This window comes from Stegodyphus dumicola, chromosome 7, assembly GCF_044657685.1.
Source record: "Stegodyphus dumicola isolate Sdum_Otavi_A_Nest chromosome 7, ASM4465768v1".
NCBI classification, from domain to species: domain Eukaryota; kingdom Metazoa; phylum Arthropoda; class Arachnida; order Araneae; family Eresidae; genus Stegodyphus; species Stegodyphus dumicola.
The window spans coordinates 150835794-150848427 of NC_140774.1; the positions used below are offsets into that span (position 1 = coordinate 150835794).

Below are 12634 nucleotides of genomic sequence, written 5' to 3' on the forward strand. Positions count from 1 at the left end.
TTTCTGTCACAAAACCATTAGTGTAAAACAAAACTGTTTACGGAAAATACGAAAAGGGAACGAAAAATGTATAGGATAACAGCAGCTGTAACAAAGGATGACAAAATATGAAGAAACTTTTGTTTACAATGATATTTAATTTAATCCTATGTAATTCAGAATATCCATTTTACTAAAACATTTATTAAAAATAAAATAAATTGCTTATTTTTTAAAATAAATCATGTGCGTAGCCATTGATTTTCTGTTTCATACGATCCCCTATCGAAATTCAACACAGAAGAAACATAGTAAGAAACTCGGATAGAAAAAAGACGCGCTCAATAGGGAAAGAGAGCTTGGAGCAAATTAAAGAAAACATAAGCAAGTACAGATATTGTTTTCGTAAATAGTCCAAACAAAAAAAGCTTTTGACTTTGAGTTATTTTTCTTAGGAGCTCGTATAAAATTCTTAGAAACTTATAATAATAACAATTATAATAATTTACTAGTCGATGGCACCGAGTTCAGAGTTGAGTAATATTAATAGTGTGATAGAGAGTACGTGTATAATGGTGATGTGTTACGATATCCCATCATGCAGCTGGGTGTATATGTGTAAATATATTAATCAATTAAATTATCTCAAAAATAGAGTGCGCTCAATCTGTAGAGTTGTAGACACATTAGGTATTTTTTTGAAAGCAGACAAGATGAAAAATAGCAAACGCCTTCGCCGGGAATCGAACCACGGACCTCTGGAATATCGGCCCAGCGTGCTACCGTTACACCCCGAAGGCACGCTAGGGAAGTGGGAGAAATACCTTATAGAGTTAAGATAGCTAGTTAAAAGTTTTGTATGCTTTTACAGTCATCGCATGACTAAAACTGTCGCAATCAGAAGAATCTACAGTATTCGATTTGCTTTATAACACTTTCTACAACCAACAGTTTCAAAATTATTTATCCATGTAACAAGAAACATAAAAAATAATACGAAGAAGTAAAGAATAAAGATTTAGTACTAAATATGAATAATAAACATCCAGCTCCTGATTTATGCTAGCTGAAATGGTGCATGCGCCCTTTTTGCCGCTTTCAGGGAAACTCAGAATCCTTCCATAATTTAAAAAATATGTAAAACTTTGAAATTTTTTTAAAATTCTATATTTCAAAGATATAAAAATAGAAGGAGAAAGAAAATTTTAAACTCTATTTTGTTGGATTCGGAGTGATTGATGACGACACTAGATGAAGAATCAGAACACAATTGATTCGTCAGTATTACACATGAGAGTTCCAAAGAGACTTTTACAGCTTTAAAAAACGACGATAAACACGCTGAATCAATCAGCAATACAACCTTCAGGCTGAGGCTATATCGATGAAGAAAGCTTCACGACAAAGCACTAAAGTACAGCTTCCGACTCGGTCCATTGTTCTCTAGCTTCTATAATGGTGATGTGTTACGATATCCCATCATGCAGCTGGGTGTATATGTGTAAATATATTAATCAATTCTCAAAAATAGAGTGCGCTCAATCTGTAGAGTTGTAGACACATTAGGTATTTTTTTTTTTTTTGAAAGCAGACAAGATGAAAAATAGCAAACGACTGGACTCAAGGCACTGCTACTGAACTCAAAATACTCTTACGTACATTGCTGTTCCGCGTACGGGCAGGGCATATATATAGCTTTTGAACTGCCATGGAGTACATTCTCAGGAAAACCGATAATAAATCGTTCTATAATATTCTCTCTTCGTCTATAAAATATCACCAATTTTGTCGCCAAATGGGTGATTTCGTGGCAAATCTGGCAACCCTGCCTTTCTTTGCCACTTTCTGGCAACTCCAAAGAGCTTTGCGGGAAAGCTATCGTACCGCAGCTCGGCATTTCGTTACAATATTTTAATGTTTCCCATCTTTCTTCAAAACTCCCACGCCAGACTGTTGTTTTGCGCTCTCAGCGGCGAGTGATATAATTTTGCGAAGTCTTGAGTTGTAAACTATCGCTAACTTAAGGAGCCAGCCTCCGTTACTGTGTGGCAACTATATTTCCCGCTCACAATGACACGTGAATATGAATCTTTTGATTATAGTAGGTTTAGTAATATAATTAATTATTAAATTGATAAACAGTTTAGCTCTCTATAATTTAATCAGTTAAGGTTTGTAATTAAATCAGTAGGAATTATATATTTCAGTATTACAATGTATTCTATATTTCAGTATTCTATATTCTTCAGTATTCTATATTTCAGTATTACAACCTATATTTCAGTATATTTCAGTATTACAGAAGTCTATATTTATGCCAATATTTTCCCCCAAAAGGATAAAACACTGGTTTTAAATGTATAAGCATGTATTTTACATAATATATAATATAATAAAATCTTAAACGAAATATAATAAAAAGATAAATGCATTATCTTGTTTAAGTAATTAAAAATAATAATAATAAATTATTTCGCTCTCTCAGGAAATATACTTTATACACAATCCTCGTCAGTGTGTATTGAAAGGAGTGAGAGGAGAGGGATTGGAAATGCCTCCATAAAAATCTTTTCTCCAAGCCACCAATTTTTTAAAAGGGATCTGAAAACATCCCTTCCAGATGTTAGACTAGAATTTAAAGGATCTGCAACTTTTTTAATTGTTTTTCTTTATGGTAAGAAAAGAAATTCTAAAAGCTTATTAACTTGTTTGTTAATAATCGAAGTCACTTACATGTCTTCTGGCATCTGCCCAAACCAGCTGCGAATTTTCTATGTCGATGGTCAGTCCGTTCGGCCATCCCAATTTATCCGAAATAATGGTCACTCTTTTTCCACCATCCATCTCTGACCTTTCAATTCGAGGAATGTTGCCCCAATCTGTCCAGTACATGTATCTGTGATGTAATAAACAAAAACCAACATAAGATTGAACTCAACACTGAATTGGTAGTGGGGAACAAAAAAGAGCAATTGTGTATTATAAAGGAGAATATTACTGAAAGATTTCGTCTGTTTTTGGGTGTTTAAACGTGTAAGTCACATAGATATTTTTTAAATGCACATACTTGCTTTCGATCATTGACTTCAAGGCTGAGTTTGAGTGCAATTTTCTTTTGTGCGTACGCAGATGAACTTGAATTGTGAATTTATTTATCTACTCTTGTTTATGATCGCTGAACAAATTACGTTCGTAAAAATATTCCTTATGTACGATTTTATTTCTTAAAGAAATTATATATATATATATATATATATATATATATATATATATATATTTGCATTAAAGAAAAATTAGGTTATTTAATTTTTGAAAATATTATTCCTGTTACATAACAAATTTGTTAGATTAACTATTTTATGTATTATTTCTATTTTTATTATTAGAAATCCTGAGCCGCCCAATCAGTTAGCGTCGCCCAATCGGTTAGCGTCGCTGACTGGTGCCCGGGTTCGAATCCCGGAGAAGACATGGATGTTTGCAAATGTATAGTGTCGGTGCGGCATGGCAGCACTCTATATATGCGGCGAGCCGATAGTCCTTTCGTGTGGCTTGGTGGAAGGGGAGTGGAGTGGTAGAACCTTGGACCCGTCGCCCCGAGGTGCTCTCCATCAGAATTGGAGGCGGAACTGAGACAAATCGCACTGTCACTTGTTAGGTGCTCAAGGCTGTTGCCAACGGCAGACGTAATATTGCGCTCCTTGCCACGAGGAATTTCGCGGGCTTTGGCTGACAAAGAGCATAAACAACAACAACAAGAGAATTCCAGAAAGTTAAAATAATTTTGAACTTTATGTACGCAAAGAAGTATACGATGTATTTGTAATGCATGTTATTTAAAATTCTTTGGAAGTGTTAACGCTAATAATGTAATGACGTAATGTCATACATGAAGTAATGACGTAAGTGTTGACGTCATTAAATTTCTTGCAGAAACAATCCAAAATTTACTCCTTATAAGTGATAGGGTTGTTTCAGCACCTGCATGAAAATAAAGAACATGAAAATGATTAATCACAATTATAGAAAATTTATATTTAATTGTATGATTTGTAAAAAGGTAAATTCTAGGTCTGTGCAGCAACAGATGGCTGACTTACCAGCTGCGAGTGTGACTATATCAAGAGTTTTTGTGAAAACAGGACTCGATTTCTGTGGTCCATTTCTGGCAAAAAAATTTGTAGGTAGAAGTAAACAGGTAAGAAAAGTATTTGTATGTATTTTTGTATGTTTCACTACGAAGGCCTTGCACTTTGAAATTGTTAATTGTTTAACAAGTGCAGCATTTAGAGCAGCACTTAAACGCTTTATTGCCAGGCGAGGTAAACCCTCAGATATTTTCAGTGATAATGGCAGAAATTTTGTGGGTGCTCATAGAGAATTAAGAGCGATTTTAAAATCTTTATTTAAGGATAAAAGTGAGGAAGAAATCGAAGGTTATTTGGCTACTGAAGGCATAAATTGGCATTTTAATCCTCCCTCTACTCCTCACTTTGGAGGTTTATGGGAAGCTAGTGTGAAATCCCTTAAATATCACTTTAAACGTGTGGTGGAAAAAACAATTCCAACTTATGAAGAATTTTTTACTCTGATTTTCAAATTGAATCTGTACTTAATTCTCGCCTTCTTTGTCCCATATCAAATGATCCAAATGATGTAGAGGCATTGACACCTGCTCACTTTCTTATTGGTTCATCTTTAATTGCATTGACTGAACCTAATTTTACAGAGATTCCTATAAATCGGATAACTAGATGGCAAATGGTTCAAATATTAAATCAAAATTTTTGGAAAAAATGGTCGTCTGAATATTTAAACAAACTTTTAAATAGACCTAAATGGTATAAAGGAAAAGTAGAAATGAAGAAAGGAGATTTAGTTTTAGTAAAAGATTCGGATAATTACTCTCCTTTAAAGTGTCAATTAGCACGAATTATTAAAACCCATCCAGGTCAAGATAATATTATTCGAGTTGTGACACTTAAAGATAAAAATGGAACCTATAAAAGGCCAATGACAAAAATTGTACCTTTGCCTTTTGTTAATGAAAAAGTTTCAGTTACTTAAATTGTATTTGTAGTTAATTATCAAGTTTGAGTTTGTATAATTGTTATAACCATCATTATTATTATCTTGGAGTGTTGTGTTCGTATTTTATAACTTGTGTTCTAAATTTATTGTTGAATGTAACATTCAAGGCCGGGCTGGATGTTGACGCCAAAGGCGCCATCTGTGAAAAATATGTAATATTTGTGTTCAAAACCATGACGCTGATGTTTTTATAGCGCCTCCTTGCGGCCACTTGTATTGAGTTTTGAGTGTGTTCTGAGACGCCGCCGAGAGATGTGAACTAACTATGCGGCTTTTTGAGTAATTAATAAATTTTAGTATACAGTCCATTTTTGAGTTTTTGTGTAAAGTGATTTATTTAATTATGAGTTTTACTGAGCTATTGACGGGCCCAGGAAGTAATAGTTCAAAATTAATTTAATATAAAATGTTTACGTTAGTTAACTGAATACAGTTATAACACTGAATATGTTATATTAACTGAATACAGTATTAATAACCCTGCATGACGTATTACAGATCCAGAAATAAACATAAAGTTGAGAATATTAAAACAGAATCAGTATCTAAAACATTGTTATTTTGGAAATACAATAAACTGCACTGGCTTGAAATAAAAAACTACAATGCAATAAATTAAACTTATTTGAATTAAACAAACTGCAATGCAATAAATTTCACTCCTTTGAAACAAACAAACAGTATGACGTGTGATCTTTCATTTATGTGATTTCAATTATTTTACATCAAACAGAGCAATTTTGTCCTTAAGAAATTCTTTTAAATATTAACGCAAGAACAAAATTGGTATAAATGCATGATACTATATAATACAACGTTGATTTGTCAAACAAACTGCACTGTATGGAAAATAAAAAAACATCAAAAATAATTGGTCGTCACTGGATGCATAAATTCTGAGAAGTACAAATTTTGGATACTTTACAAAGTTCTGTATTTAAGACTGTAAAGGTTAGGTCTTTTTGAATTAACAAATTTTCAGTTAATATAGATAAGCTTTTGAAAATAGTTATAAGGAGACATGACATTCAAAGTAGTGTTACTAAACTAGTTAAAAAGAGTTCAAAAGCTCGATTAAGCTGCCGAAGACTTAAAATTTGAGAGTTATTTTAGAAATGAAAGAACAGATTTTGAAAAGCTATGATTCAGAAACACAAGCACTCAGCAGACGACCGGAAAAGGTTCCGAAGAATATAATGACAAAATGTTGTCTGCTAAGATTAAATTAAAGCATTAAAAGCAGAAAGTATTCAGTGAACTCCTTCAGTTCTTAATACATCTGGTATTCGAAAAACACTGTTGCGACTTCAAAATTACCAAAGTTAAAAATGTCGTGGTTCTCTTGTGATTCTAGAATATATGGATTTCTTAGCAATTTTGATAGAGCAATCGGTTCAAATAATTCTTTTATAAATGTCAAAAAATTCCAGTATTTAAAATCCCTTCTTTCTGGTCCTTCGTATAATGTTGCTGCTGGATTTTAATTAAATTAGAAAAATTATGATTCTTGCTTTGAACTTCTTAAACAAAGATAGTGTAGAACTGATACTATCATCAAATCTTATATGACAAAATTATTAAACTTAGAGCCCGTGAAAAGTTCTGTAATACTAACCCGTAATCTTAAAGGTTTACGTATAAGGTATTTCTCCCGTCTTCTTAGCATGCCTTCGCAGTGTAGTGGTCAGCACACTCGGCGTGTATTCGAGAGGTCCGTGGTTCGAGTCCCGGTGTAGGCGTTGCTCATTTTTCATATCTATCCTTTCAAAAAATACCTAATGTCTCTACACTGGCGCCCGAACTAAAAGGTGGTGAATGATGATTCTTCACCACCAGAATTTTGCGATTTGGTCCCTTGAAACCCCAGTCGCCCTTTAAAAAAAGGAGTATATAAGGTATTTCTCGAGTTTTCTTAGCACGCTTTCGTGTTGTAGCACGCTCAGCACGCTCTGTTCAGCACGCTCGACGCGTATTCGAGAGCTCCGTGGTTCGGGTCCCAGCGAGGGCATTGCTAATTTTCAGTTCTGTTTTTACAAAATAAACCTAATGTCTCTACATACGTACATTATACGATGAAAAAGAAATTCATACGAGAAACTTGTGTTCATTAAATGTAACCGAGGGTTCATATGAGTATTTATTGAATATATTAATATTGAGGAAGACTACAAGACCACAAGATTTGGTTTTAGAATTTCACAGAAAAAGAAACAGGAAAATGAACTATGAGGTTTCAGAAATTATCATATTTTTGAGAAAAGTGGAATGTAAGGAAATAGACGAAACGTTGATGATTCTTCCTAAAAGTTATGAAACGAAACCATCTTTCTCACAAAATTATCAAAACACTCATTCTTAGAAAAAAAAAAAAAACTGTTCAAAGCCCTAAAATATATAAACCACTTCATCTTTAAATGCAGAAATAAAAATTGTCATCACGATTCCGTCATAGATTCGGTCACAGTCATAGATTCTTCTTCGATCTTGTGCGATTTGAAACAAATCCGGGAGACAGAAGAATTTTAATCAGAAAAAAGAAACTTTTCCGTAAAGGATAATCAACTGATTGAAAAGTTTGAAAATTCTGTGGAAAATTACGTTTGTAGACTGATGTGGAAAGAACAAATGGTACCTGCAGTTGAGTTAAATACTAATTATGAAATTGCGAAAAGGCATTTTGATTCTGTAAGCTACAAGCTTATTAAAAATCAGGAAATACACGATCAGTATAAACAAATTATATTGGATCAATTAAAATATCATATTGTGGGGAAAGATGTTCTTTAGAATTTTGCTCTGCGAAGCATATAATATCTTGTTCTTAGAAGTTAAAGATATTATATGCTCTACAGAGCGATAATTACGGATGACAAGGAATCATAATTGTTTATGATTGCAGTAGAAAGGCAAATAAAAATAATAAATTTTTAAACGACTCTGTAAAATCGGGAGTTAATCTTTATGCAAATTTATTGGACATAATCCTTAAATTTCTAGAAGCTCAGGAAACATTTTTTCTAATATTTAGAGAAAGTTTTTCTTATGATAGAGGTCGCGGAGGAAGATAGATAATATCTTAAATTTTATGGTTTTCGGAAAGGACAGGGAATACAACCCAAACTCTTCAGTTACGTCTTTAACGACGTTTCCAGTTTCCTTGGCTTGTATTTTAAAATTTCAATCTGAGAAATTTAAACAGTGTTACCCAAAATGTTATGAAATGTTAAATCCTTTTATTTATGTTGACGATCTATATTATGGATGCAATACCAACCAGAACGTTTATCATTCGACCTTTACGGCAACAGAGATATTGACAACAGCGGAATTTAACTTGGAGGTATTAAACACTAATTTTGCAGAACTGTCTGAACTTTGGAGTGGAAATGGATGTGAAGAAAATACTGATTTCGGGAAGAGACTGGTTTCTTGGAATTGAAGTGAGATCCGAATGAGGATAAAATTTAATTAGAGGTCGAGAGACTTTATGGATTTCATTAATCCTAGAATCACGAAGCGAGACATATTGAGAGTTATTTTAAAGATATATAATCCAGGTGGAATGATTAGTCCTTTTGCAATCACAGTGAAAATTCACATAGGAGAGATGTTGAAACGTAGTCTAAAGTGAGACGAAGGTTTCCCATGTGACTTAGAAAATAAACGGAAAACTTGCTATTCTGAATTATATTTGTTGACAGGAAGCTTTTAAAAAATCCAGAAACAAGTGAAGTTTACCTTCATATGTTTTGCAATGCTAGTCCGAAGGCCTATTGAGATGTTACGTTCCTAAGTTATGTGAGTTGTAATGGCTAACTTAAAGTGAGCTTTATCATGTCAAAAAGCAAAGCTACTCAGCTAAAAAAAAACTGACTCTTGCAAGATTAGAGTCAATAACAGAACTCCTCGCTGCGCATCTGGAAAATTACTTATAAGGTCTCTTTCCTCATTATGCGAAACAAATTTTCTTATGGAGAGACTTTCAAATTATCCTTCAATGGTTGAAAGGATCATCGAAGCCATTTGTAACCAATAGAGTGGCCCAAGTTCAGTCACGATTCTACCTGAGTATTGAAGCCATTGCTGTAGCTCCGACTACAAGAAGAGAATGGGTTAGGAAGATTTTGACAAGTCTTATGTGATGATCAAGGTATGGCTCGTTGTATCGATAGCTTCACTTTTCACCTATACAGGAATATATATGTACTCGTGATGGCATTTATAATGAAAAAATAAGGCATTATGAGGATTGTTAAAGAGCGACGGACTGCGCTCTTTCACATTGCTCTCAGTTTGTGCACAGTTCTAAACTTGATTCTCCAAAACTAAATGGGCCTATATGTGCTTCAGAACTCAGGAAAGTGTTTTATTTTTGATTTGAAGCTACTCAATTCAAACATTACAGTACAAAGGTTATCCAACTTTTCTCTGAAAGGACTATCGACAAGTGTTCGTGAACTTGATGGTAATAACTTACTTTTCTTGAAGGGACGTTTGAAGTTCTCAAGTAACGATGTGAGAGCTAAGCATCCTTGGCTTCTTCCATCTAATGAAACATTTGTTGAGCCACTCATCTATGAAGCTCATACTAAAATGCATCATTCAGGTACTGATGCAACTTTAACGAATTTAAGAGAACAATTTTGGATTATCAAAGGTCTTCAACTTGTGAAAAAGTGAGTGCTAAATAACAATTTGATTTGCAGACCATTCAAAGCGAAATCTGAAACACACGTGGTTGTTTCTTTACCGCCTGATAGAATTCAAAAGCATCTAAAATTTTATGTATGTTATGTAAATTTTGATGGACCCATTTTTGTACGTGATTTTAATTCAAAGTATCATTTACTTATATTCAGCTGTGATATTATAAGACCTATACACTTATAAGTAGTTCTCAGCATAAGTACTGATTTCGTTTTGTTGAGATTAGGACGGTTTGTCTCTGGTGGACGATTGTGTGCCACCATATGGTCTGATTAGGCAAAGCTTTCAAAAGCTCTAATTGGGAACTGAGAAAATGGTGTATTAGATAATAACTAAGTTAAAATGTGTTTGCTTCGCAAGGTATATTTTGGAATTTTATAGTTGAAAACAGTCTATGGTGGGGAGGTTTCTGGAAGAGATATATACGAACAGTCAAAAATTGCTTAAAGAAAATAATCGGACGACAAATCTCTTTCTCTGAAAGAATTGGAAATCGTTTTCCTAGCTATTGAAACCATGGTTAATTCTAAGACTATCGCGTATCTGTAAAATAGACCCTCAGAAACCTCTCAACTCGTCCCAGTTCACTTTTTCATTGGTAAAAGGTTGGTGTCTTTACCTGTAACAAAGCATAAAATCGAAGGTTTGAATGTTAATAGAAATTCTTTGGTAAAGAATTAAAAATATCAGCAAACTCTTTTGAATGACTTTTGGAATAAGCGAAGAAAGGGATATTTGCTTAATCTGAGATCAGCCCGTATTTTTCAACAATCAGGTAAGATAGATGATATTCTTTTGATTAATGATCAGGCGATATCCCAGAAACACGTGCATGATGGTAAAGAATTAAGAACTGCACCCAAGAGGAAACGGAAAAATTCGTACTCTTCTTATTAAAACTCCTAAAGGAAAAATAAAACGCTCAGTACAATTTGTTTATAATTTGGAAATTAATCTTTAAAAATGAAAGTTCAATTTCAAGTGTAAAAGTATTAATTTTCTTTCAATGCATTTACGATAGTTATAACTCAGCTTGCGATTTTTAAAGCTTGGTATCTGATTGATTTTATTTAAAATATTAAATGAAATTTATGTAGTTTGTGTTTGTATATCAAGTGACTGTGAAGAATTTTGTTTCTTTGTATTTTGATGTAATATTGAGTACATTTCTTTTCCATACTATTAGGGACCTTATTCAAAGATGGATCAAAGTACGTGCTCAGGAAGATCTCTATCATCGTGTTTGTCATAAGTGTTGGAAGAATGCTATCCCGAATTTGTGTAATGGCCCAAGGCGTATAGCGGTCGCTGAATTCCGCCTTGCCACCGGACATGACTACCTACAATATCATCTTCATAGATTTAAAATTGTTCCTTCTCCAATACGCACTTTGTGCAGCTCTGGAGAGGTGATGGATGCCGCACATCTACCCCACTGTCCTGCTCTGCGCAAGACTTTTCTCGCCGAGCGTTACTGGGAGGCAAGAGATATGTTAGATATAATGGACTCTGTTGCAGCTTTTTTTTCTCATTGTATTGCTGTATTCTATTTTCTTGTTCTTTTTTTTTTTTTTTTTTTTTTCTGTAACTGTTCATAATCTGCCATTGGAAATAAGAAAAATAATAAAAATAATATTATTCAGTTTGTGTTTGTTCCTGAATGTATGCTTTGTTAATAAGCTCATGTGAGTTCAAGTGGGGATGCTATATAATTCCTGCCCTATTCGTCTAGAGGGCGCTTCTGTGCTCCGATAATCAAACGCCGGTAAGATGCTAAACGTGTAAGATGTGAAAAGTCAAGATAGTCTAATAATAGGTTCAATAATTTAATTAGAAATTTATAGCGATTTAATTAACTCTTTAATTAGGACTTTATTTGTGTTAATAAATGTTTGTTGTTTTAGTTGGAGGAACATTCTTGAACACACTGAATCATCAAATGGAATAATATAGTATTTATACTTTTTGGTACCACTAAGTTCATCAATAGTGTGTTTTTTAATTCGGATGCTACTTTCGCCCAAAAAAATTGAACACAGTCCCGTGACAGAAGCTGATAAATTTTGAACTCGAGAAATTTTAGGAAGCACCTTTTAGTGAAGCGGAATAAGTGCAGTTCTATGTAGAGGTGATCTTAGCAAAAAACCAAAAGAAGAGTACAAATCTAGATGTTTGGCTACTCGGTTCAGTAGTAACAGTACAGATACATGTATGAGGAGATAGGCAGTAATATCAATACAGATATTAGTAACACTACATATTTCATATACAGGAAATTTTAGCCTAAGAATAATTTTGTAAATAGTTTTCAGCTCTTTTTAGATTATTTACGATCTCCTAGAATTGTATTCTTTGAAGAATTTTGAGTTCATTGGTAATTTGATGCAAATTTATGATAATTCGTAATATGAAATTATAACTAATTTAAAGAATTTTTTTATAAAATATATGTCATTTAGAATTTAAAGCCTATCTCAAAAACAGCCAATATGTCGAAAATGGCTTATATATACACGGTAATAATACAAAATATACACAGTAACAAATGAACAAAAATATAACCAAAAGAGCAGGGAAAATTAATAAAGAAATAACAAGCTTTACTTCAATACCCCTATTATTTCTAAATAATGTTTAATATATGTATTTTAAAATATCAAAATGTATATGATAATTGAAGAATGTCTATATTTTAGGTCTGCAAATTCGAGAAATCAGAACTGGTGGAAGTCAGTATAAAACATATTCAAAACGTTTGAGAACTGTAGTTCTTAGAAAAACGCAGTACGATTATCCTCAGGATATTAAATTACGAATTCGTCAAGACACTGGGGAATCGGTTTCTTCAGAACACCTT

At 33.2% G+C, this 12634-nt stretch overlaps 2 protein-coding genes across 2 annotated transcripts in view; one reads left to right on the plus strand and one right to left on the minus strand.

Annotated features, from left to right (window-relative positions):
* Nucleotides 1-11419, plus strand: part of LOC118187669 (core alpha-(1,3)-fucosyltransferase-like) — a 631908-nt gene extending 620489 nt beyond the window's left edge. Inside the window, exon 6 of the mRNA XM_085820906.1 lies at nt 10964-11419. The gene's annotated coding sequence lies outside the window, so the exon portion shown is untranslated. The remainder of the gene's footprint in view (nt 1-10963) is intronic.
* Nucleotides 1-12634, minus strand: part of Lrp4 (LDL receptor related protein 4) — a 1066574-nt gene that overhangs the window by 83556 nt on the left and 970384 nt on the right. Inside the window, exon 23 of the mRNA XM_085821440.1 lies at nt 2713-2875. Within this exon, the coding sequence (XP_085677566.1) occupies nt 2713-2875 (163 nt within the window). The remainder of the gene's footprint in view (nt 1-2712; nt 2876-12634) is intronic.